At 34.5% G+C, this 27,980-nt stretch overlaps 1 protein-coding gene across 1 annotated transcript; it reads right to left on the bottom strand.

The window, feature by feature from the left end:
* Window positions 1–457: 457 nt before the first annotated feature.
* On the bottom strand, window positions 458–19,213 carry LOC134712320 (von Willebrand factor A domain-containing protein 8-like). The gene is made up of 5 exons (XM_063573759.1): window positions 19,051–19,213; window positions 16,325–16,574; window positions 11,397–14,225; window positions 2,155–3,699; window positions 458–1,585 (listed from the first exon to the last, which is right to left on the bottom strand). The coding sequence occupies exons 1-5, from the start codon at window positions 19,099–19,101 to the stop codon at window positions 603–605; spliced, it is 5,658 nt and encodes a 1,885-aa protein (XP_063429829.1). The 5' UTR covers window positions 19,102–19,213; the 3' UTR covers window positions 458–602.
* Between the last annotated feature and the right edge of the window lie 8,767 nt (window positions 19,214–27,980).

Below are 27,980 nucleotides of genomic sequence, written 5' to 3'. Positions count from 1 at the left end.
TGCTTCGTTTCTTCTGTTACCTCCTGGATCATCGGACTTGGACTTCTTTAAAACCGCGTTTTAGTATGCGTATTACTCACAGGCACTTGTCTCAGAAAAAAAATTCCTATATACCTTATTATATAATAAGGTATATAGGAATTTTTTTTTCTGAGACAAGTGCCTGTGGTATTACTGTGGTTTTTTTTCTTCATTTGCTAGATCTCACTAAACATTTTTATACCACCACAATTTCGCGCCTGTCTCAAGTGAGGAGCCTCTAGCCTTGCATGTACGAAATTCAAAAAGTGACCTTTTAATTAATACTACAACAATGTAATTAGATGACAAGATGTGCAGTCGAACGAATGACAAAGCTAAGGAGTCAACAGCAGTGTGATATACTCAACTGAAGTCCAAAAGTTTTTTTTCAACACAATAAAAGAAGTGGTCATCAAAATATCATGCCAAAATCAAATATGTTATCAAATCAAACTCTATTTATATTTATAATCATAATTATGAGATACAAATTAATTACTGTATAAAAACTCCTTCATATAACAGCATAAAGTTCACTGACTAAATAAATTATCACAGAAAAAGACTATTCCTTGCTTTCATCAACTTGATGATAACATGGTCGAGGTAAAAATCTGTTGTAAAATTTGTGGCAAAGTTTTCGTGTCCATACAAGCAAAAGCATGGCCCATCGGTAATTCCTTGATCAACTGAGAAGCCTGGTCCTCTAATGAACCTATAAAAATAGCATAGGCATTCACCTTGTCGTTTGAACGCAATATTTGCCCAAAACGACGAGGAGAAATGCCATATCGGTCAAAGTTCGCATCACTTAACAGAATGACAAAATGTTCGTCTGCTTCTTCTTCTGCAAGACTGTCTATTGCATGTTTTGTTGCCGTCAATGTATTATCACCGCTCAAACAAAATTGAGAATGTGCATGCATTGTTTTCAGAATAACCAGTCTTTCCTTGTTGTTTGCAGGAATTTTGTCTATCTTGCAAATCTCCAATTTATGATCTTCTCCAGAATGCCCAATAATATCGTATTTGAATTTTTCTTCGTAATTTTGAAAGGCTTCCATCATCATAAGCGTCGCTTCCATTTCCCGCTCTAAACGTCCATCATAGCCATTAAATCTATACATACTTCCAGAAACGTCGACAACCAATCGAATGCGCTTAGGCTTTTCTTGTGGCGTTCCAAGTTCGGGTTCCTTCTCTCCCCTTCTTTTGTAAATTGCCTTTTCACCTGTAAGCCCCTCGATTAATTTACCATCATCTAAATCACCATATGACTGGTTTTTGAGCCACTGTCTTTCTTTCCCTTTAGCCTGTAAACTGTCCAACACTACTCGTAATGACTGCACTTGACTCCTCACACTGCCAGAGAACTTTTCGTAAGTTTCAGCATCGTATTCACTCATATTTATTTCTTTCAGTCTTTCTTTAAATGCCTTCTGTGCCATTTCTCGAGCAGCCTTTTTAACTTCTTCTGGAACTTGGTCTTTTTGCCACTGAGGCACTTGATATACCTTGCTATGACCGCCATCTAATCTATAGGGTCCGCCAAAACCTCCAAGTCCTACAACAATGAGACATGCATGTGGTAGTGCTAATTGTGTTTACAGGTCAATAGTTTGAAGTACTCAGAATAATGATATATACAAGAATTACATATCCAAGATAGCTGGAATTGCTAAAAAGTTTACTAATATGTACAAAATGAAAAAAACCCCTTTACTATTTAAAGTGGAAAAAATGATTCTGAATCTAATTTTTTTTCTTCGTGATTTTCAACAATAAGAAAAGAAAATTTTAATGATTGCAATATGTAGTTCAAAATTTTACTTTGTCTAATTTTATAAGTACAAACAGTTGAGTAACATTTCTTTCATATACAACCTACAAACCTTTTCTAGTTTCATTATAAGTTTTGAAGGAGAGAAATGCTTTTCAAAGTCTTAAGATATGATTTTTTTATAGCTTCAGAACTGAAGCAATATTTGCAAACGAATATTATTCCAAACTGCATCACAAAATTAAAAAGAAATTTTGATATGGAAAATTCCCTTTTAATCAATTTAATTACTTTTAGGAGTATACTAGTAATTTGAGAATTCACAATATTCACAACATAAACAAACTACTCACCAGCAGTGTTACTACCTCCAGTGCCTCCAGCCCAAGTATTACCGCCATGATGTGCAGCACCAGTTGGGTCAGTCTTTCCATGTTTTGGGTTATCTGCTTTGCGATCACTTTCCTTGTCGTAGGTAACCTGTAAAGGTTTGTCGTCTCCATGTCCAATCATTCGCCTCCATTCCACGAGAGACCGTTCAATATTAACCAGGGCAGTTTCCCACATTCTTATACACCCTCCTGTATCAACGGTAACTAGGCCGTCGTTGCTAGCTGGTGCCATTAACACAGAGGAATCCGATATGTCGTATAACCACGATGTATATGGAGATGTACGGGTTGCTCCTGGTACAGGAATATATCTCAAGGTACGGCTCACAACATCTGTAATTTCGAGGAATCCACTCGCGTCTATTGGCTTCTGATCCTTTTCATATACATTTTCCGGTACTTTCCAGGGTGGTATTGACCTTACTATTTGCCCAGAGTTTGGCAAATGAAGTATTGCACCTTTTGACTTGGAATCAGATGCAGATGACGCTGGTTTGCCAAGAAGATTTAACATAGGATCAATTTTCCCTGATAAACTATTACTAGCTAAAGGTGTCCGTGGTACTGAGAAAACTTCAATGCTGGATGAATCTGGAAACCCAGACAGAATAGTAGCATAGCTGGTAGGTGTAACAACTACTCGATTTGGACCAGTTGTTGGTTTATCCAAGGATTTTGATAACTGTACGTCACTCAGAGGTAAGGGTGCTGATGCTAATAATTTCAAGTCGATATTCTGCTCGTCAATATGACTGAAAATAAAGTCGTTGTCTGCATTTAAATGTATTAAATATTTTTTATTATCAGTTGCAGTAACAGTCCATTTGTTATCTCCGACTTGGAGAACGTCTTCAATATTCACAGGTAAAGATATACAATGAGTGTGTGGCCCAGTAAACGCAACTATTTCGTCTCCACCTTGTTTGAAGAATATAACAGTACCTTTAGAATTTGGCAGCGTACTCGGCAACATTTTGTATGGATTTGGATTTTGTGCAGAATTTGAGGGAAACCTCCGTTTCTCAATTTGTGTTTCAGGCAATGAATTTGATGAAATCCTAACAACCTCACCTCTTTCATAGTTAATGGACAACAACACATTAGCGACTTCCTCGTGAACTAACAAATTATCGTCAAGTGGCTCTGCTAATGGAGCTAATTTTACCCTTGGACGATAAGATCCCGCAACCCCTGGAAATAAATCATACATGTCAATAAAACCTGCTTCAGATGTTCTGGGATTAAGTGTGAATAAGCCAACCGGATTAGCAGTTGCTATGTGGATGATGTCCGAAGACCCTTTGCCTTGTGATCTATTTTCCGCTTTTGTTACTGCAATATCGCTAATAACTGTTGTTTCATTCATTGGAAGACTCCAGAAGGCTTCTTGTTCTGAAAACGTTGTTGATCTTGATTCCTCTTTTTCTAATTTGAATTTTTGTATCGCTATTTCTATTGGACCTCTCATGCTAACGTTGGTAGTTTCCATTGGTAATGTCATCAAAGCTATTAATAAAAGAAAACATTTTCAAATAAGACACCAACATAGTAAAATAAGGAAACTTGACAAACACCGTCTACATATAGTTATATGGTAATAAAGCAGTAACAATTATAACCCTTTCAAAGTCGCAATTTTTAGGTCATCCCTAGCAATCATCATTTACGAATCAGACCCAAGTTTGGGAAGCCAATTAATGAAAAGGTATGAACAAGCAATAACAGACAGGGGAAATATCAAAGGCATATAGTAAATTATTCAAACTCCAGACAACGCCATTGCAAAAATAACCCCAACACAAATATCAATTGATATCCTGCTCGTTAATATGATTGAAATAAAGGCGTAGTCTACATTTAATGCATTAATTTTTTTTTCATTATCAACTTTTAGGAATTTTCGATCCTCAATACTCTTCAACTTTGTACTTTAATTGGTCCTTTTAAAAATATTTGATTCCAGCGTAACTGATGAGTCTTTTGTAGATGAAACGCGCGTCTGGCGCAAATATAAAATTTCAATCCTGGTATCTATGATGAGTTTATTTATTATTTACAGTCAACTCGTTATCTCCGACTTGAAAACTCCTTCAAAATTTACAGGTAACGATGCAATGAGAGCGTGGCTCAGTAAATAACAAAAAAAAAACTGAATTTGCAAGCAAAAACGAAGTAAGGGAAATTCTAAGCATTTAATCCCCATAATTTTTTGTGTGTGGTGGTGGTTTATACCACAGTATTGTGTATGCGTCTAGTGTGATTAGTTCCATAGGCTCTCTATCACCGCTGGCTAGCCTGCATTGCAGGTGAAAGGAAAGCCGAGTGCGTAAGTCTTTCTGCCAGTACATAGCCTCTACAGTATTCAAGACTTCTACAATGCCTCCTCGCGACAGCACACGGTAACTAGGATCTAGCATCCTATGCATTATTGTAGAGGATCTCGGAGCAGCAAAGACCCTAGAGATGCAGTGTGTAGGCCCATCGGGCACTCATCAAGCTTTTCCCAACTATGGGTAAATAGTACCACTGCCTTGTGATTAGTTTTGGGGAAATCAAAGGCTATGGGAGCAGATCCAGAAAGAAAATCCGGGACGATTGAACTCGTCAGCCATGCGAGCAATCGTCTATGGGAAGGAAAACATAGACAACAAAACTCCAGCCTACAGGTAGTAGGTTTTTCGTATGGCTAATCACCAGGCAGAGTAAAAAATTGATGATAACGAAACCAAAGATACATTAATAGCAGGGCCTTAAATGCCGACCGGAAGAGGATAGGTGAGGTGAGAAAGTTTTTATGCCCCCGTCCGTCCTTTTTTGTTTTCACATTCTAACTGTAGTTAGCCTTATGCAAACTTTATAATACTTATACGCAATGCTTAAAACAACAACACAGACAGACTTCGATTTTGAGTTTTTATTCATTAACGTTCTAGAGTAATATCCCTATTCGATTGCAAGTCTTTAGCGTGGACATTCGGTGACATGTCTACGCAAACTTAATACCTGATCTATAACATGAGGTTTAGGTAAAAAAAATCTGTTCGACGAACATCTAAGCACACAACAAATATAGATGACACATTGCAGTCAATGCAGATATAATTTGAGATACGGACTTCACCAAGAAACTTTCACGATGACCAATGAAGTTACGAAAACGAGGTCGATTCCATATTCCCTGCTTTACTGACTATGATTGAGGAGAAACAGGTTGAACAACATGTGTAACATGGAGCTACTAAAGGCCAAATGAACTCTGTCAGATGAAACATGAATGCAGCTTTCAATCATTCCATAAACCAAATTAAGTTAATCGTATAATATAACATCTTTGAATAAAATGATCCACAGGGCTTAGCTTATACCGACCGGAAAGGTCGAACTCTGAACAGGTTGGGTAAGTATGAATACAACATTCATGCTTGATACAAATAAAAGATGTGGTATGGATGCTAATGAGACAGCTCTCTATCCAAGTCACAATTTGTAAAAGGTAAAGCATTATATGTCAAAGTATAGGCAGTACAGCTTTAAATTTGGATCGTGATAAGGTATTTGACATAGCAAAGATTTCTAACACAGAATGAATGTTGTCTTATAATTAAAATAAACAAAAATCTAAAATTATTAATTTTCCTTTTAAGGTCCAATATCCCAAATCTAAGTACATGTTTAGATCCAGAAAGTAAAAGCCCAATATTTCAAGACTTTGAATTAAACCACATAGAAATTAAATAAATAAATGCGCTGTTCCTTTACTTTTTGATGTGTTTTTGGTCTTACAATTTGATAACAGGGCCTGAATCCAAAAACAAGTTAAGATTTAGCATATAAAAGAACCCCGTATATTATTTTTTTGCTGACATCAAAGTTTAATTTTGAACCCAATTTGAACCAACTTGAAAACTGGACCCAAAAACAAAAAAATCTAAATACACGTTCACATGCAGCATATCAAAGAAGCCTGACAATTAAATTCTAGACCATTTGGACAGTAATGTTGACCAATAATCAAAGAGCTGAAAGCTCTGAGGAAAAATGACGCCACTGTCTCTAATATTGGGATATTTTTTATGCAAGTCTTGATTTTCACATACCGTAATTAATTTAACAATGCAACATGTCTTGTAAGCATATAATTGATATTCGTATATATGTGTGTGTGTGAAGTGACTGTTTTTTTTTAAGACAAATGAATAGGTCAAGACTACCTGAATTGTACAAATAAATACTGTAGAAAGGCTTGTATATTTCTCACTGGTACATAGTCCCTTCTCTCAGAAAATTTTAATTAATTTTAAATAATCTTTTTGTTACTGTTATCAAAGGTCTAATGAAACTCAGGTAATTTAAAAAAATTATAGTCAAACAGGCACCTGGTTAAATTGGCACCTGGTCAAATCGACACCCTATATAGTAAATTTGTCACCCATGTTTAATAAATATATATTTTTAACAGTATTTTAAGCAAAAAGAGTAAAAATAAGAAAGGGGTTGCCAGATTTGTTTTTATTATTTAAGCAAAAAGAGTTAAGTACCTAAGGAAAGGATTGTCTGAAAATATCTACTTTCACATTTTTGGGGGTTCATGTACATTTTGTATATATTTATTTTTCTCAACTAAATGTGTATGTTCCAGACCGTATGAGTATTTGGACCGTACGCGTGCGGTCTGGACCGTATGCGTACTTTTTCAAAATAATCTGATTAATATCATTAAGAAGTTGCTTAAGTTTACAAGTTACAAATGCATGTAAAGTTCATTCACAGCTCAACATAACTAAACTCTCAAATTAATATGTAAAAGTTCCAATAGTAATTGGAATAAAAACTTAATTTTTTAACTAATACAAAAATTCACGCTTATTAAATGTGTTCATCATGTTAATTAATATCTTGTATTTAGCTTGTCTATCAGTAATACATTAACTGAATTATGATCATAGAAATTTACATTATCGGAAGTTAACGTGATGTGGAACTACAATTTTAGTATATTAGAAACTTTATAAAATAATGCAAATGCAAAGGAACATGAATGAACTGCAAACATGTAAATGTAAATAATTTATCATTAATTGTGGTAGTAAGAGTCACCATGGGAGAGAGTACCAAAATAGGATTTAGATATTCAATTAAACAAATATTTAAATTCAATTGTTCAATTATTCATTTGATCCATCTAAAAGTAATTGTAATGATAAAAATTTATAAAAAAACTAAAAAATAAAGATTGTGATAAATGGTTAGCTCGTACTGGACCATACATGTTTACTCATACGGTCCGACTATACGAGTATTGTCAGACTGTACGAGTATACGTATACCGTCCGGAACGTACAGTCCAAATACTCATGGTCTGGAACATGTATTTTTAATTATATATATACCAGTTGAGCATTTTACAGGATTGTTGGTTTGATGTTGTTTAAACTTTCCTGAAAAAAAACACCTAAAATTAGCTATTATTTGGCATGAAAGTTTGATTTATTGAAAGGGACTCATAGTTTTCCATTTTATTTTTCTAATTGTTTCATTGTTAAGTAACAGCTTGGGTAAGGGCTTCGTTGTTTACCTTTACACACAACAACTAATTAACTATGTACTTTGTAAAAGTTATCAGTTGGGTGAATAGAAAATATTATAACAAATATTATTGGATGCCAAATTGACTTCAAATAGGTGCCGATTTGACTATATGCCGATTTAACCAGGTGCCGATTTGAGTTGAACATTTCAAATCCTCTGCGATCGTTTGCGGTATTTTCTTGAGTAACCCTGTTTTCGATCATCAAACAGAAGTAGAAACTGTTTTAAAATGATTCTAGAACGCTTCATGATTGTTGAAATAAGTTTAATTCACTTAAAAAACAATTTTGAAACTTTGCGATGTTTTGAAAGGAAGTTTAAAAGGTACGTGTAAAAGAAGAAATTAACCGGTAAAAGTCGAAATCCGTACATGACAGATATCACTATAATACGATTTTGAAAATAAAAAAGTTCCATCCTTTTGTAAAACAGTCTTTAATATACCTATCACATTAATGTTTGAAGGGTCTAAGCTTATACAAACCAATTTTAAGTCGGTATGAAACATCAAAACGGAATGAACAATAACCGATTACGTTTTGTAGGTTACAAATTCTAAATGCATTGAACAGAAAGGAGAAATTTGTAATGAAAGGTTTAGTTTTTATATTTATCACTTTTAATTTGATATTAAATAGAAATAACTTATTAATATGGACGAATTAAAATAATTTGTTTGAAAAATCATGAGAGCGCCCTCTACAATATCAATAACAAAGATGGCGGAATGTAATCAAACAACCTCGCCGAGAATATGGAACTTGTTCTCTTATTTCTTGCTAATTGTACTATTTAGTGCGCATCCTCACTGGAAGGTCCAATTGTTGAGAATCAAAGCGCGGACTATACAAGACTTCCTATGGACAGGTCAATATTTTTGTTGTACTAAATAAAATAAAGTATGTAAACTGGTTCCTGTCCGACTAACACACTTTGTTCTAGTGTAGCGGAATACAAGCAGATACCACTTAGTTTGTAAAATAGTAAATATGAAACCAAGTGCGGTAGGCGGAGGCAATAATCGACTTCCTGTTGTTCTGGTCAATAGTAATGGAAGAATGCCGCTGACGCGTCATTTTCCAAAAAAACAACCTAAAAAGATTCTAAATAATTTGTAAGATTTGGCATATCAAAGAACCCCTATAATTTATTATTTAATGAAATTACCAAAGTTTGATTTAAAACACTTTGGACCTCAATGTGGACCAATTTAAAAATAGGGGCCAAAATTAAAAATCTAAATAGATATAAGAAGATGTGGTATGAGTGCCAATGAGACAACTCGCCATCCAAGTAACAACATAAAGGTCAAAGTACGGTCTTCAACACGGTGCCTTGGCTCACACCAAACAGCAACCTATAAAGGGCCCCCAAAATAACTTGTGCAAACCCATTTAAAAGGGAAAAACAACAGTCTTATATATATATAAAAAAAAAACGGAAAACGAGTAAAATATATGAAGTTTAATAGATTCTGAATATTAAAGAACCCCAAAAATTCAACTTTGAATTAAAATAAACCCATTGAAATTGGTCAATAAATGAGAATTTATACAAAACTATTGTTTTGATCTCTCTTCCGAAACGGTTAAGGAAATTATCCTAATAATCGATCTAAACATTTATTTCTTTTGAATAGAACCTTGTTGTGTAATTTCACAGAGATCCATATAAAAGACATGTATTGTCGAAATGCACATCTGGTGCAGGAAAATTGGCACCGTTAATGTTATTGTCCTGAAACAAGAAACATGCTTTTTCATGGCAATTATTGGGCCACCCATTCCTAAACTCTATCGAACAATTAATAACCTCTTAAAACTTGTACAATTTCACGGAGATCCATACACACATACTAAATTAATTGTCCGGAAACAAAATATCTTCGGACAAATACGATGACGATTAGTCAAACCATAAAACTACCACAACAAATTTGCAGTCGTACAAAACGAACCTCCTAGACAACAACTTCACCATATAAAGTTGGACTTAATGCTAAACGCATACGTGAACCCGATATTAACGCAATAAAATAACATTTACCAATGCCCAAAATTAGGTCAAGATCATAAATTTAGAACAACTTTATTTTTGAAGAGCCTTAAACTTTTTCTAGTTGAATGAATATCATCGAAAGACTGATTTTTGGTTATCGCATAATTGAACAATAGCATTTTTACTACTATTGAAGAAATAAAAAAACCAAATGAAAATGAACAATGGTCGGGTGTTCTTGGATTTATGTGTTTGCTTGAGGTCAAGACAGACAAGTTATCACAAAACATCAGCTTTAACGTCTTCTCTTCTAACAGAATGCAAAATATGAAGTTTACGGTGGACCTAAAATGCAAATTGATCAATATTGTCTATATTGCAAATGCCGGTACCATGCCAGGAATATGACAGAGTATTGATGTACTTGAGCTTTTTATTTTGCCATTGATAAGTGACTTTCCGTTTTGAATTTTTTTCGACGTGCAGTATTTTTGTGATATACTTTTGGCATCATTGAGTGATACTGGAAAAAGCCACGTCACAGGTGATATAATTCTTCTATAAAGCTTGGTGTATGATGCCAATTTTTATTTAGTCCCTCAGGCTAAAAACATAGTTATACTTTTGTATATGTAGGACTCGGGGTGCGATGAGGTCACTAAAGTGCGATGGTCACGCTGTAGTGCGATGGTCCGTTCGCTGATGTGCGATGGTATATTTGACGTGTGATGGCTAGTTTAGTAACTACAGATGTTGATTAAATGTGTGAGGTAGATTTTTTTTTCATAGTTTGTAAAAATAATATCTTTATTGTCTATGTTTGTCCTTAATTACAGCTGCATACTAAATGAGAGATCGTCCTCTTTGATATTCTGTATGCTGACAAATATCTGCGGTAACAATTTATATTTTCTTTGTTCCTCTCGAAAGTTCATCGTTACCGTAATTTCATTATAAGGAGAGTGTCTGCGAACTCGTATGTATTAATGAACAATTTTTGACATTTTTACTTATTATATCTGTTTGTTTTGTTCACACTTCGTTGTCAATATAATAGGATTTGATGCGACTGTCATACAAGTGAAAGGTTTCGCGCTTTAAAACCAGGTTTAATCCACAATTATCTACATAAGAAAATGAATGTACTAAGTCAGGAATATGACAGTTGTTATACATTCGTTTAATATGTTTGAGCTTTTGATTTTGCCATTCCGGTTTGAATGTTCCTCGGAGTTCAATATTTTTGTGATTTTACTTTTTGTAGAAAATTTAAAAGTCTATTGTAGAAAGTTCACTTTCCCCTTTCCATCAACTCTCCCCGTTTCTCGTAGTATTAAAAGTTTATTAAATTAAAAACTTTCAAAACTGCTGACATACAAATTGACTTCTATATCGACATGAAAAACCCTGAAAATGTAGTTTTTGTAGACCATCACACTTCAGAGATACCGCCATCGCACTTTGGCGTAGCTATCAAAAAGTTAGCGTCACAATACCACCATCACACTTCAGCGACAAACCATCGAATTAAAAAGTATCATTGCATTTCAGAGTACCATCACGGTTCAAAATCCTACATAATTTATATAAGAAGAAATTAAAAATATCGTATTAACCTGTGTGTTTGCGATCACCTTGACTTGATATTTGAAGCTGTCCCTTCAACTCAAATTTTGGCAGCGGCATAAGTCTTGCCAAATTCACCACTGCCTCGGTTGCTCCAAATGGTATACCATGCTTCTGCATTGTTTTTACAATAGTCTCTTTCAGTTCATTATTGTAGTAATCAAAATCAAAAACATTCCTAACAACTGCGGTCAATCCTTCATCTGGATACATCTGTAAATGTTTTACCATGTTGACAATTTCTCTAGTTGAATAAGGATATGCAATTAAACCCTGGTCTGCCAAATCGCGAAGTTCACCAAAGGCCTGAACAAGTTTTCGTAATGTGGCCTCTGGAACGTCAGGTCCATACTGTTTCAGCATTTCCATTTCAGATTCCATATCAGGATTATTAATTGCGTGACAACTAAAAATATCTCCTAATGCTCCAAAAAAGTCGTTCCCTAAAAATGGAAATCCAGGACGGTTAGCTAAGACTATCATTCGAAAATCTGGATGGCTCAAAATCAGTTCTGCTGATGGTTTCAATCCAGAATTATGTGGTACAATTCGTCTACCATCACCTAAGTGCATTTCGCCAGATTCAACTAGTGTTTTCAGAATGCAAGTCACATGCGTCAGTGCCTTGTCTGCCTCGTCCACAACAAGCACATGGCCTTCTTTGACAGCTCTTACTAAAGGAGAATCCTCGAATATTATGATTCCATCTTTCACATTTGGTTGAAGTGTTAATGTCTGAACTGTTGTGTCTCTGTGTAACTGAATGTATTCTCTCGGTCGATTTAACAACTGCAAAAATCTGTCTACAATTTTATTTTTCCCTACACCTTGGTTCCCAACAAGCAGCAAATGTTCCCCAAGTAAGAAATCCTTCATCATATCTTCCATAACCATTAAATGTTGATGGTTCTCATAAAATAAAATGTCAGGTACTTTTGTTCTATTTTCAGGATTGTACAATGGAATTGACGTTCTACCTATCCGTAAACTGCCCTCCTTTACTTCACATGTCATATCTTTATCAGAATAATCTAATTTTTCCTGGTCCTTTCTAATGTCAGCAGCTTCCAAAGCCTGATCAAGACTCACTTTTGGAAGACGTGGTAGAAATCTAGCTAAACAAGCTTTTTGTACAACATTGTGGAAATCTTTACTAGGGAAAGCTGCTAAGCGCTTAGCAATTCGTAACAGCTGGCGTGTTGACAAAGATGAAGCAACTGAATTCATAGCAGGATCCGTGGATGAACGCAGCTGGTGAACAAATGCAAACAACTTGGTTAAGTCTGGACAATCTTTAACGACTGATTGAATGACCTGCATTTCTTCCTGTTTAGAAAGGCGTCTTTGGTTGTGGAAAAGAAACATTGTAAGCATTTCCGGTGTAATCCACTGCTGTGTTCCGCTTCCTGTAACTGGTGGTTCTGCTAAAGCAATAATTCTAAATGAAGGATGTATTGGATGAATTCCTTTTGCACGCAGTTCTTCTGTCGTTTCTCCAGTTTTCTCTTTTATTTCTGAAAATCTATCTTGTCGAAGAAGTCGTGTGCCATCAAATAACTGTAGCTCACGATCATGTATCAATCTGTGTAAAACACCAAATGATCCTTGGTTAATTCTATGTACACCATCTAAAACGGCTAAATTCCCCTCTATTGCTGCTGTCAATAAAGGAGACATTCTCCAAGTGGTGTCTCCGTTTGGTAAAGTGTGGCGTTGCTGAAGCAAATCTCGTGACGTCATGTCTTGGTATAACATAATGGGTTCTACATGATAACCTAACATCTCAGCAAATTGTTCTACAATGGCACTTTTACCACTTCCCCGTGGACCAACAATACAAAAATCGCCAACCATATGAGACTGAATCATTTCTGCCAACATGTTATCAAGATAAGGTGTAGGAACGAATGACTCTTTGCCAGTTCTATTTAAAGGTTTTGTCCCTACTGTGACATTTAATTTTGACTTATCGTTTAATAACACAGATGCTTGATCGTTAGATGCTACTGGAGGTGAAATTTCTTCAGTCTTTTTGGATAAGTCATTTTTTCCTAACAATTCAAATTTTGTCAAAAGTTGTTTGACAGCTGTTTGTCCTTCTTTTCCAAGCATTACGTCATAAGGATATAATCTCTGTATTAAGTTATAAATGTTGGTATCTGGTGCAGTATTTAAGATCTTGGCAATTGACGAAATATTGGAAATAGGAAAATCTGGTAATCCTAGTGTATTGGATTCTTTTGTCAGAACTGCTGTAGCAAATGACAGTACTTGAGACAACTGATGTGTTGGTATATTATGGAGTTCATCCTGCAGACTCTGCATCATTTCCTTAAATGTTGGGGAATGAATGTCTCTTGCCTGAAATCGTGAACGCAAAGGAGGATCTAGGGGGTTACCCTTGTATTTAGGCACAGGATGACCTAAAGCAATTACCCGAAATCTTTCATTTACCCGTACTAATTTGAGCTGATCAAGCTCTTCTTTTGAATGATCTTCCAAAAGTTTATCATACCGTTCTGCTGCAACAAGAAATCGTCCATCATCTAGTTGCATTTCACGATTTTCCAATAAATTGTTCAGAATAGGCAGTACATTTCTTTCAGCTTTTTCTATTCCCTCCAGAAGTAATATTCGCCCATGCGTTGCAGCTCTCACGGCGCACTGGTCGAGATAAAAAGCATTTCCAGAATGGATCTCCCGCCTCTGCTTAATATCGGACTCAGTTGTGTCTCTTGACAAGGCAATGTATTCTCCTTCACGATTTGTTAGTTGTAAATACATCATGGCCACCTGACGTCTCAGTGGTCCTGGTGAACCTAAGTAAAATAAGAAATCTTATTACTTGTTATATCAATAAACTCATCGTAGATACCAGAATAAAAATTTGGTAAGTTTAAAGACACGAGTTTCGTCTACAAAAGAATTTTCAGTGATGCTCAAATAAAAAAGTTTAAAGGGCCCTAAAAGTATGACGTTGAAGAACATTGAGGACCCCCACCAAATTCCGAGTTTGGCCAAATACAACTGTAAAACACCAGTTAATTTATAATAATGACCATGTCAACGATAATTTATGTGATACATGAGTACTGACTACTAGACTGGTGTTCCTCTCTTTTTATATTTACAAATATGGGACAACATCAGTGGTCACTAAATTCACAATTTCTCATATATATTGTCATTATCACAATAAAAAAATTAATTATCCCTTTTATTATGCTCCTTAATAAGTAAGATCGTGAATCTATTGTTGCTTCCCTCTGTTCATGTGTTCAAAACTAATGGTTTCCGGATGATAGCTAGAGACTATTACTAGTTTGATTGGAATTGAACTTTGACACATGGAAGAAATAGGGAATGCCCATAAATTTTTATCTATAGGTCAGCCAATGTTCTAAAATAGAAAAATTTGGAGAACAAAGATTGCTGTTACTTATTTTTATAGATATTTTGTTTAGTATTGGGAACTATATTTCAGCATGTTCAGTGTGTATAGATTTCGTGGTTAACCTTGCCACATCCTGGTAGATGATTTGTTGCTTAGGAAATAATTCCAACATTGATTCTTATCTTTTCAAAAAATAGTTAGTCATAGAATTTACATATTATAAAAAAATTCAATTTGTGACCAATAATTATAAACACTAACAATTAACTCAAGAACTAGCACATTCAAGAATTAATGTGTGTTTTGGTCACATTTTGAGACATTGAATTCTTGGATCAGTGTTTTTATAAGTATGTTTCATGCTAGAATGTTTACATAAATAAGCAGACCGCTGAATATGCAACAGTGAGATATACATACCTGTACTCATGTCTGTAATAATCTAATAATTTCAAAATATTGAATCTTCATACCAACAAAAGTTTTGCTGATTGACAGTTACACTGATTAAATCACCTTTGATATTGGGGTTCAATTGTTTGTTTTCCTTATAAATCATGTAAATAATGTGTCTGATAACATTTGAAGGCAAAGAGACTACTTCTAACGGAAGCCTAAATGAATGACAGAGATGTCCACCAGTTCTTTGGGAATGGAGTCTCCCCCTTACTGATTATGCCTGACTAGCTTATTAAAATCTGCTTTGGCAATTAGGAACCGGACTATTAAACTTATTAATCTTATATTGATTTTCTGCAGTCATGTGGTAGTGGATTCTGTGCAATTTTAGTATATATATGGAAACATTTTTGGCATGAATCTCATAGGTGGATTCAGGGGACGCTGGGCCATCCCCCACCCACTCCCCTTTTTCGTTGGAATAATTTGGTAAATTATATAAGGAATCACTGAAGCATGACTGGAGTCCCCCCCCCCCCCTTATGAAAGGTTCTGGATCCGCCACTGAATCTGTCAGCCATGACCAACCCTCCACTTTGTTTGCAGTTATAGACATTATAGTCGTCAACCTCTTCTTCAAATTGTATTGTGTAATGAAAATTTATTGACATGCAGACTTTAAATAGCGAGTAACCATAGGTTAACCTGGGGATTTTTGGTCAATTGCTGACATTAAATTGTATACCAAGTGCTGGTTGACTTTTTCTTGCCTGCAACATTATTATGGATCATTATGATTTTAATTGCTAATCTCTGCAATATGGAAGCACAACATCTTTAAAAGTTTCAAATCTATCATCAAGAAATGAGTGAAACATAAATAGTCTGGTTCATGTCCCATATAAATGTACATATGAGTTTGGTATTGAGTTTTACTTATGAATATGAAGTATGGTGAGCACTGGGGTGATGGATGTCATTAAAATTTGGGATAAATTTATGTGTATACATGCATTTAGCTCTGAGTAAGATGTATATATTTAGTTATTTGAACAATTTCATTTTTTTTAATATCAGCAAATTTTGCTGTTTAAAACATCCAGCAGAGCTCTGGAGAAAACCTACCTATAAGGAAGATATCCTGTCCCAGTGAATCCTTCTGCATAATCCATTGTAGATGTTGCAGTATGGACTGTGGTGAATCTTTATCAAGATACTTGGAAGGCACTAGTTCTGGATTTTTAGCATCTTTTATGTTAATGGAAACTTCACCAATGCTGACACTGGACTTTCCAGAGCTGCTGGAACAATTTCGTATTGACAGAAACTCACAACCGGGTCTTCCATAGTTTCCTTTCAGTGTTCCTGACAAAACCTAGTGTAAGAAAAGGAATATTAAGCCAACTTACTTTTATAAATTAAACAATGAAAAAAAGGAAAATAACAAAAATACATGTCTGTGTAAGATATATTATTCACTTTAGATTTCTGTAGACACTTTTCCTCAAAATTAACAAACAAACAAACCTATGCTTCTGGTAAAAAATTTAGGCATAGCATGCCCTAGATAAATACATTTTAAATATGTTTTATCATATTTATGTTTTAGAAAAATAAAAACATGATAACAGGATTGTGTGGTGCACTTTTTTCATTCCTTCAGAAGGTGGCAAAATTAACTAAGTTCGGAAAGAGGTTTGAGAACTGCCCCACAGGTAATAATTGAAGTTAGTTGTATTGATTGACATGGACAATACATGTTTACGGACAATAGATACCTAATGATGATTGGTGATTTAAACTGTGTACCTTGTTGGTCCATATCAAGTGAAACTTGACTGTTCGTTCATTTTATCATCTTTTGTAGGGACAAAAACTAGAATATGAACATATGAAACAAAGAACATAGATGGATTAATGACAAAATTATGTTTTGGTGATGGTGATGTGTTTGTAGATCTTACTTTACTGAACATTCTTGCTGCTTACAATTATCTCTATCTATAAGGAACTTGGCCCAGTAGTTACAGCGGAAAATATTTTGAAAAAATTTACAAAATTTATGAAAATTGTTAAAAATTGACTATATTAAAGAGCAATAACTCCATTTTGGTCCTATTATATATTGACTTATTTTTAGGTCTAACTTTGCTGTACATTATTGCTGTTTACAGTTTATCTCTATCTATAATAATATTCAAGATAATAATCATAAGCTGCCAAAATTTCTTAAAATTACCAATTAAGTGGCAGCAACCCAACAATGGGTTGCCTGATTGGTCTGAACATTTCAGGGCAGATAGATCTTCACCTATTGAACAATTTTATCCCATGTCAGATTGCTCTTAATGCTTTGGTTTAAGAGATATGAGCCAAAAACTGCATTGTACCCTATGTATAATTTTTAGCCATGTTGGCTATCTTGGTTCGCAGGTGGATTCATGGGACACAATTTTCAGACTAGATACATTGTACCCTAATGACGATTGTGGACAAGTTTAATTAAATATGTCACAGTAGTTTCAGCATGTTCAGAGGAGAAAAAAAGGGTAATAACTCCTTAAAGTCAACAGACCATTTTGGTCATGTTGATTTTTTTTGCTGAACATTATTGCTGAATACAGTTTATCTGTATCTACATGTATAACAATGTTCAAGATAACAACCAAAAACAACAAAATTTCCTAAAAATTACTAATTCATCCTTTGCTAAAGGGGCAATTTGTCTGAAAATTTTAGGGCAGATACATCTTGACCTCATAAACATTTTTACCCCTTTCAGATTTGCTCTAAATGCAGAGATATTTATAGCCAAAATCTACATTTTCCCCCTATGTTCTATTTTTAACCAGGGTGGCCATCTTGGTTGGTTGGCCAGGTCACCAGACACAATTTTAAAACTAAATACCCCTATACAGATTGCGGCCAAGTTTGGTTAAATTTTGCGCAGAAGTTTCAGAGGAGAAAATTTTTGTAAAAGTTACAGCAATATGACATACGCTAAGTGATAAAAAAAGCTCACTTGGCCCTTTAAAAGTGCATTGCAAAATAAAGTTATGCTTTCAATTTTCTCAATCATATTATGCATTTGAAGATTATTTATTTAGGGCATGCTATGCCTTAAAACTTTTCCAGATGCATAGGTTTGTCTATCATGTCTGTACTAGTTCAAGCTTACTCTGACGTTTAAGGGCTGTCAGATTTGCCAGAACAAGCTGGGGCCTTGGGACCATGGCCCCAGCCCCTAGCTTGTCTGGCAAAACAGCCGTTGGATGTCAGAGTAATCTCAGACTATGTCTGTACTAAAATTTGAGGTGAAAACAGCAATTTTAGCCATAGGGTCCACATGAACCTTAACAAATGGCAAAATTAAAGGTTCAAACATATCAAACAAATGGAAAACAAATGTCAAATTGTTGACTTAGTACAGGCATTTCCTGATGGTTTTGTATCATCTACAGAAATACTTCACTTGTATGACAGTTGCATAAAGTTTCTGTCAAAGTGTGTTGAATGAACATGATATTTTTTATTTCCATATTATTGAATTTTAAATGTAGAATTAGAATAAATTTATTGTATTAGCTTAGGCAGCAACCATTTGATTTTCGGGGGGGGGGGGGGGGGGGGGGGCTATGGTTTTTTTTTCTGGACAATTTTTTTTTTTCGCCTGTGTCGAAAAACAATCTTTTTTTTTCGCGACAAGTCGAAAACAATTTTTTTCTTTCAATTTCAGCATAACATATAGTGAAAGCTGAGGGTATGTTTATAGTAAAGTAGAACCAAACAAATGATTACATAAGTTATGGGGTTAAACAGACAATCAGACAGGATTTATTGTAATAATTTACCTGAAGTCGGCGTATTGAGCGTTCGACGCTCATCCGTGCTGCTTGAAACATTTATCTTTGCTGTGTCATAAAGTAGAACGATATGAATATTTATTTAAACATGTTTGACCCTCAGCAGTTCAAAGTACGTAATATTTCATGGGCGCAGCCATTAATAGTAGAATTAGCAGCGATACCAAAATTTTAATTTAAAACTCAAAGTCGGAATAGCGCAAACACTCCGTATAATTTTGGATACAGTAATTAATTCGCTTTTGTCTTTTCACGTACGTCAGATGTGACATAATTTCATAGAAATGTCAGATTTTCGGAAGAGATATATTTTTCCACTAAATTCTGCTTGAAAAGAGAACATATGTCCTGATTTTTATTAATAAAATTTGACTCAAAATTATTTAAACTATTTGTACCATTTTTTAAGGACAAAAAAAACGATTTTTTTTTCTTCAAAATTACATAATAGGCCTAGGTTTAAAATACAAGAACGCATCAAGTGTTATCTAAGATAAAGAAACTCAAATGAGACATATAAGTTCAAAAAAATGTAATACTGTTTAGGTATTCACAGCGAATGACATATAATTAATTGGAGTTTGCCGCATTACATCCAGTGGCAAATATCTGAGGCAGATACAGGTGGTGTCGCCGGTACATGTGGCCGGTCCTCCTCCTATTCTAGTAGTACTTACCTAGTCGAATGACGTAAACTTATCCGGAGTGTCCAGGCTAAATGTGAAAAAAAATAAAAAAAATAAACACAAATTTTCCTTACCAGTATTCAATATAATTAGCTGCCTATAAAACGCATTTTATGGTTACATGTATATCGTAAAGAAAAGTTTGAAAATCACTTTCATTTATAATTCATAAAACTTATTTCAATTGTAAATGGTAAGGGCCCAAAATCACAACGAATTAAATATGATTAATTTCAGTTTGCCGCATTACATCCAGTGGCAAATATCTGAGGCAGATCTAGGTGGTGTCACCGGTACACGTGACCGGTCCTTCTCCTGTTCTAGTAGTACTTACCTAGTCGTATGACGTTAACTTAGCTCAGCAAAATATGTTACGCTAAGGCTTGCCGATGTTTGCACTAGTCCTAATTTATTATCAGGTGCTCCTTATACTTAAAAGCCATTAGGGTAATGAAAAATAACGGCTACATAAGTTTTACGGTTGCCATTACGAATAGGTTGACTGATAATGATAAGATGTGTGGTGTATCAACTCATTGGCAACATGTTTTCGCGTAAATCTGTAATTTTTCCGATTTTATCCTCTTCGCGATTGTCCAGTTGACATTTTGACTGAGTGTGAATTCGCATAGCAATCACCTGCCATAACAGCTGGGAATTTAGAAACGTTACTTATCGATCCTTTACTTTAAATAAATGTACATTTGAACGCTAAAAGGTTACAATTTCTTGGAACATTATTATTTTTGGCATTTCTATTGAGTTTTGTTATCGCTAAATTAAAATCAAACTAAATATTATTTTAATATACATAAGCACATCCATGACTAGAGCTACTATCTGTCGATAACCTGTATCTTGGCAATGTACAAGGTCAGGTTTTACTCTTACTATTAGTGACGTCTTTTCACTAAATCCATTGAATGTTAGATGTGTACTGATTGATATTTTAGACTTAGCATGCATGACTTTTTGTTATTGACTTCAAACTATTTGTCAATAACTGCAAATACTGTCTTTTTGTTGTGGAGATCTATATATAAGCACCCTGCAACTTCCACCCTGTATTTTGTTAACCGATGTATTTCTATTTATATTTATCTGATGAGTAAATAGAGAAAGGCCTGAAGATGTGGTATGAGTGCCAATGAGACAACTCTCCATCCAAATAACCATTATATGTCAAGGTACGGCCTTCAACACGGAGCCTTGGCTCACACCGAACAACAAGCTATAAAGGGCCCCAAAATTACTAGTGTAAAACCATTCAAACAAGAAAACAAACGACCGGTCTAATTTTATAAACAAAAAAGAGAAACGAGAAACTCATATAAGTAACATAAACAACATACCTGCCAACTATCGCTATTTACGGGGAATTTCCCCCATGAAGGATCCCAAATGGAAATTTTGAAAAAGCAATTCTGTCCACAATTTTAAAACAATTAATATTACAATGCTACAGGCTTGCAAAAGTATGAAGAAGCAAAACCACGACCGATACTCGGCTAACCAAGAGATAGGTCGGTTAATCTATATTGAGTATGCGGCTATATCGGCGGAGGGTCTGTTAATCGGGTTGGTTATACGTCTGTTAAGAGTAAAACTCACACTCTCTTAAATATACAGATTTTTTGGCATATTATGAGAATCACATCAAAAAAGAAAATTGTCTGACAAAATCATATCTATCATAGAACATTTTTCACCATTAAACAAAATGCATAGCCTGCGCAATTTTAAGTAAAACGAAAAGGCGTCGCGCATGCAAGTATGTGTTTTTTATGCTTGTACGCATAGCAATATTTTAGATAAAAGGCCAAAAACATTTTTAGATATGCTTTCATTGAAAGGACACAAAAACAATATTAAAATGTATTTGAATGATTGCAGAGGGATTAAACGTTTTCCTGGTACCAAATAGCCTTTTTAATGTTTATACTGATTTGTATAGTTCTCATGTTGTATTATTACACCACTGTCCCGGGATAGGGAGGCTTGGCGCCTTCAAACTAGTTTAACACCGCCACATTATGTATGAGCATGTCCAAAGACAAGACCTTGTAATTCAGGTGTTGTTGTTTGTTGCTGCATGTATAACATATTTGTTTTTCATTCATTGACTTAAACATGATTTAGTCCGTTACTTTTCTCGTTTGAATTAGTTAACATTGACCATTTCGGGGCAATGCGGTACGAGCTTTGCTGATAGACGAAGGTAGTGCGATGACCTATAGTTTTAAATGATCGTTTATGTCTTTGTCGTTTGGTCTCATGTCAAGAGTTATTGTCAAACACGCTGCATCTTCTTATTTTGATAAAACAGGAGGCGTTTATCTGGTCGACGAACCCATGTACTCTCGCTCCTTATCGAATGAATTCGATTCATTCAATTTTGTTTCGATAACTGAATTTAAGTCTATTTACTTAAATTCCATAACTAGTAACTAGATTTGAACATCGGTTAACTTCTGCTAGTCATCCTAATTATACAGTTTTGAAAAGATTAAACGCTTTTCTATATGTACACACTATTACAAAGGCGGAACACACACCCAATGAGAAAGACAGGCGTTACACTACTATTCAAAAAGTTAAGCGACTTTAGTAAGTCCTAAATATTTAGTGGCATTGAACTAGCTGATTACTGCGAGTACTATCAGATCTGTTCCTAGTGTCTGTTTGTTGGGATGTACAAGTACCCGGCCATGGGTGATCATGTCTACTTGTATTTTTGTTCATCTGATGAGTTAAGCCTTATTCAACTGATTTATATAAAATTGAGAATGGAAACAACCCAACCATAGAAAAAAAACCAGCAGAATGTCACCAACAGGTCTTCATTGTAGCGAGATATTCCCGCACCCGGAGACGTCCTTCAGCTGGCCCCTAAACCGTTGAAATATATACTAGTTCAGTGATAATGAACGCCATACTAATTTCCAAATTATACACAAGAAACTAAAATTAAAATAATACAAGACTAACAGAGGTTCTGACTTGGGACAGTTGCAAAAATGCGGCGGGGTTAAACATGTTTGTGAGATCTCAACCCTACCCCTATACCTCTAGCCAATGTAGAAAAAGAAAAGTAAACGCACATTAAAATTCAGTTCAAGAGAAGTCCGAGTCTGATGTCAGAAGATGTAACCAAAGAAAATAAACAAAATGACAATAATACATAAATAACAACAGACTACTAGCAGTTAACTGACATGCCAGCTCCAGACTTCAATAAAACTGACTGAAAGATTATGATTTCATCCTATGAACGTCAGACACAATCCTTCCCGTTAGGGGTTTAGTATCATACCATCATAACATATATGAGAAGAACATAACACGTGTCATGCCAACAACTGGTTTTTGATTAAATGTGTTTAGTTCCGATGCAAAGACCCTATAAGTGTATCAATATCAACGCCAAAATATGCAATCTTTAATGACCTGACAACAGTATCGTAACTATATCCCTTCTTAATAAGTCTATTCAAAGGTTTTGTTAGTTTCTGAGGTGAATACTGACACCTTTGTGCTTTATAAAGAATATTTCCATAAAACAATGAATGTGAAATACCTGAACGTATAAGAAGTCTGCATGTTGAGCTATATTTACGAATGATGTCCTTATACCGATGATAAATTTAGTAAATGTTTTGACTAATTTGTGATATCGAAAACCCTGGTGTAATAATTTTTCAGTAATACACATAAATTTCTCTCGTTAAAATCTAAAACATTGTTACATACACGAGCGAATCGTACATGTTGAGATATATAAACACTGTAGTTCGTTTTTATGTGTACTGTTATACCACTGTCCCAGCTTACATGTTTAACCCCGCCACATTATGTATGAATATTTCTAAAGTCGGTCAGTATATAATGTATAATAAATAATTAGTAAGAATTTGAAATTGAAGTTAAGGGGATAACCAACACTATACCCCCAAAAAATCCTGTCGTTTAATTTTTCTTATTTTTTTTTTCATTGATAAACTAGGCCAACTTAAACATCTTGTAAAAATTTAAAAAGATTTGAACCGTAGGTTTAAAAGATTTGGCAACTCAAATATGGCATCTCTTACATACTAGTATCGGCCAAAATTGGAAGTTTCTGAAATATGGGTATAGAGTTAGATATGTTAAATTAAAAAAAAAATCCTTAATTGACGATAGCAAAGCTAATAATGATATATAATGGATGTCACATACTCATATCAACCTCTCCACATACTAGTACTAGTACTTGGTGTTGTTGGTCCAGTAATATACAGTGACATTGTGATAGAGACACCTTTCTCCAATTGAAAATAAAACTTGACAAATTTTGCGAGAAAAATGAGGTCACATGATAGATGTATAATATACATATTCTCCTCACTATCATTTTTTTCTTCTCAAAATGTCGTTGCCCTATTACCTGTAGTTATTGAAGGAACACATATCATCTAGAAATATTAAAACTTGCTGCAGACCAGATTTTATCATATTCTGTTCATTGGTATTGGAGAAATGTGTTACTCAGACAATCTATATTTACTCTGATATAAGTGGTGTTCATGTTGCTCAATCTGTAGTTTACTTAAGTTATCAGTGGCATTTATATTGCTCAATTTTTAGTTTACTTAAGTTATCAGTGGTATTTATATTGCTCAATCTATAGTTTACTTAAGTTATCAGTGGCATTTATATTGCTCAATCTATAGTTTACTTAAGTTATCAGTGGCATTTATATTGCTCAATCTATAGTTTACTTAAGTTATCAGTGGCATTTGTATTGCTCAATCTATAGTTTACTTAAGTTATCAGTGGCATTTGTATTGCTCAATCTATAGTTTACTTAAGTTATCAGTGGCATTTATATTGCTCAATCTATAGTTAACTTAAGTTATTAGTGGCATTTGTATTGCTCAATCTATAGTTTACTTAAGTTATCAGTGGCATTCATATTGCTCAATCTGTAGTTTACTCAAGTTATCAGTGGTATTCATATTGCTCAATCTGTAGTTTACTCGAAAATTAGCGGCATTCGTGTTGCTCAATCTAAGGTAAACTTAAGGTATCAGTGGCATTCATGCTGCTCAATCTATAGTTTACTCAAAAATTAGCGGCATTCATGTTACTGACTTTGCAGTTTACTCAGATAATAGTGGCATTCATATTGCTCAATCTGTAGTGAATGCAGACATAAGTGGCATACATATCGTCCAATCTGTACAGTAGTTTACTGTGAAACTAGTGGCATTAATTTTGCTCAATCTGGTGACACTGGCATTCAAATTGCTCAATCTGTAGGTAACTCAGAAAATAGTGAGATTCGTGTTGCTTAATCTGTTGTTTACTCAGAATTAAGTGGCATTCGTGATGCTCATTCTACTTTACTCAGAATTTAGTGCTATTCATGTTGCTCAAATTGCAGGTTACTCTGAAATGAGTGGCATTAATGTTGCTCAAACTGTAGTTTACTCAGATGTAAGTGGCATTCGTTACTCAGATATAAGGAGCAGTCCTTTCGCTCATTCTGTAGTTCTCTCAGAAATAAGCGGCATTTATGTTACTAAATCTGGTATCAGTGGCATTCATTTTGCTCAATATATAGTTTTAAGAAATAAGAGTCATTCATGTTTGCGTCTATCCCAAGTCAGGAGCCTCTTGACTTTGTTAGTCTTGTATGATTTTTTAGTTTTAGTTTCTTTTGTATAATTCGGAGTTTAGTATGACGTCAATCATCACTGAGCTAGTATACATATTTGTTAAGAAGCCAGCCGAAGGACTCCTCCGGGTACATGAGTTTCTCACTGCATTGAAGATCCATTGGTGGCCTTCAGCTATTGTCTGCCCTATGGTCGATGAGGTTGCTGTCTCTTTGACACACTCCCCATTTCCATTCTCAATTTTATGTAGCTCATTCTGTAGTTTACTCAGATTTAAATTGCGTTCAAGTTGCTCAAATTAAAGTTTATTCTGAAATTAGTGGCATTCATGTTGCCAAAACTATAATTTACTCAGATATTAGCGGCATGTATTTTGCTCAATCTGGTATGAGTGGCTTCATGTTGTTCACTCAATCTGTAGTTTATTCTGATATGAGTGGCATTCATGTTGCTCATATTATAGTTTACTCAGAATTTAGTGGCATTTATGTTGCTCAAATTGTAGTTTACTCTGAAATTAGTTAGCATATATGACACTCAAACCGCAGTTTGCTCATATTTAAGTGGTATTTGTGTTGCTCTATCTAGTTTACTCAGATATAAATGGCATTCATTTTGCTCAATCTGGAATCAGTGGCATTCATGTTGCTAAATCTATAGTTTACTCAGATGTTAGTGACATAATGATGCTCAATCTGTAGTTAATTCAGATATGAGTGGCATGTACATATTGCCCAATCTGTAGTTTACTGAGTGGCAATATGATTCATTTTGCCCAATCTGGTATCAGTGGCATTTGTGTAGCTCATTCTGTAGTTAACTGAGATGTTAATGGTATTTGTGTTGCTCTATCTGGTTAATCAGATACTGTAAATTCAGAAATTATTGTGTGCATTTATTATTGCGATTTTGTCATCTTAGACTTAAATGCGATTTTTATTTTTTTACGATTTTGAGAAAAATCCTGTTAAATTCATATAAAATATTACAAAATGTGAGTTTAAATTATAGCGTTTACTACTCAGATTTTTCGCAATAATAAAAACCTCGCATTAGTTTCTGTAGTTAATTCAGATATGAGTGGTATTCATGTTGCCAATTCAAGTTTACTCAGAATTAAGTGGCATTTATGTTGCTCAAATTGTAGGGTACTCTGAAATTAGGGGCATTCATATTTATCCATCTAGTTTACTCAAATATAAATGGCATTCATTTTGCTCAATCTGGTATCAGTGGCATGCATGTTGCTTAATATGTAGTTTACCCAGATGTTAGTGGCATTCATGTTACTTAATCTGTAGTTTACTCAGATGTTAGTGGCATTCATGTTTTCATGTTGCTCAATCTGTAGTTTACTCAGATGTTTGTGGCGTTCATGTTGCTCAATCTGTAGTTTACTCAGATGTTATAGGCATTCATGTTGCTCAATCTGTAGTCAATTCAGATATAAAGTGAAAAAAATAATTTTACTCAATCTGGTATCTGTGGCATGCATGTTGCTCATTCTGTAGTTTACCCAGAAATTAATGGCATTCATGTTGCTCTATTTATAGTCTTCTGTGTAGTTTTGTCGTGGCATTTACACTTTTACAATTGTATTGTTTGATTTTCCTCTGTGTATAGTTTGCACTCTTATCACTATTTTGATGCTTTTTCACTATAAATGACTCTTATATGGATTTTATCAGGGGTGATACTGTTATTGTAATCAGTGATGCCAGAGCTGCTGACCCTTCCAGAGCACCAGAATTCTTCCTCATGTATCAGTGGCATTTATGTTGCTCATTCTATAGTTTACCCAGAATTAAGTGGCATGAATATTGCTCAATTTGTAGTTTACTTAGATATAAGTGGCATTCATTTTGCACAATCTGGTATTGGTGGCATTCATGTTGCTAAATTTGTAGTTTACTCTGATATAAGTGGCATTTTATTGCTCAAATCTTTTATTTCCTCAGATATTAGGGGCATTCATTTTGCTCTCTCTTCTTTTTTCTGTGTAGTGTTTCGAGGACATTTTTAGCCTTAAAAATATTATTGTTTGATTTTCCTTTGTTTACAGTTTATGATTGTCCATTTGGTTTAGTCCACCTATTTTTACAGTGACCTAAAAAATTACAAAATTACATGCTCATCAAAGAATTATGAGAAAGTGGTCAATGTCAAATGTACCTTATTCGAATGAAAAGTATTCATAACAATCATTCTACATACATAATTATACAGTTGACTTATTAATCAAAAGTGATTGAGACAAACCTAACTTATCATGCAATTGTGAAAGCCTCTATCTACTTTCGTACATTATTCATTTATGTAATTGTATTGAAATATGTATACCTGTAATTATCTCTATACCTTTGTAATTTGGTTTGTGAGAATAAAGATATATATATGCAAAGCAATTGAACCAGTTAAACTTGGTCAGTCAGATGAACCCTGTCAGAGGAACAGATCTGTAACAAAATGTAATTTTTGCAATATTCTAATGATTAATTAGAGCAGGACTAGTTTTGAAAAACAATAATGTTATTTATAATATTTCATATTTATTTCATTCATGATTTAGACAACA

Source organism: Mytilus trossulus, chromosome 3 (genome assembly GCF_036588685.1).
Source record: "Mytilus trossulus isolate FHL-02 chromosome 3, PNRI_Mtr1.1.1.hap1, whole genome shotgun sequence".
Taxonomy (NCBI): domain Eukaryota; kingdom Metazoa; phylum Mollusca; class Bivalvia; order Mytilida; family Mytilidae; genus Mytilus; species Mytilus trossulus.
Note: the sequence above shows the minus strand (reverse complement) of the source record. Positions and strands in the feature narration are given on the sequence as shown.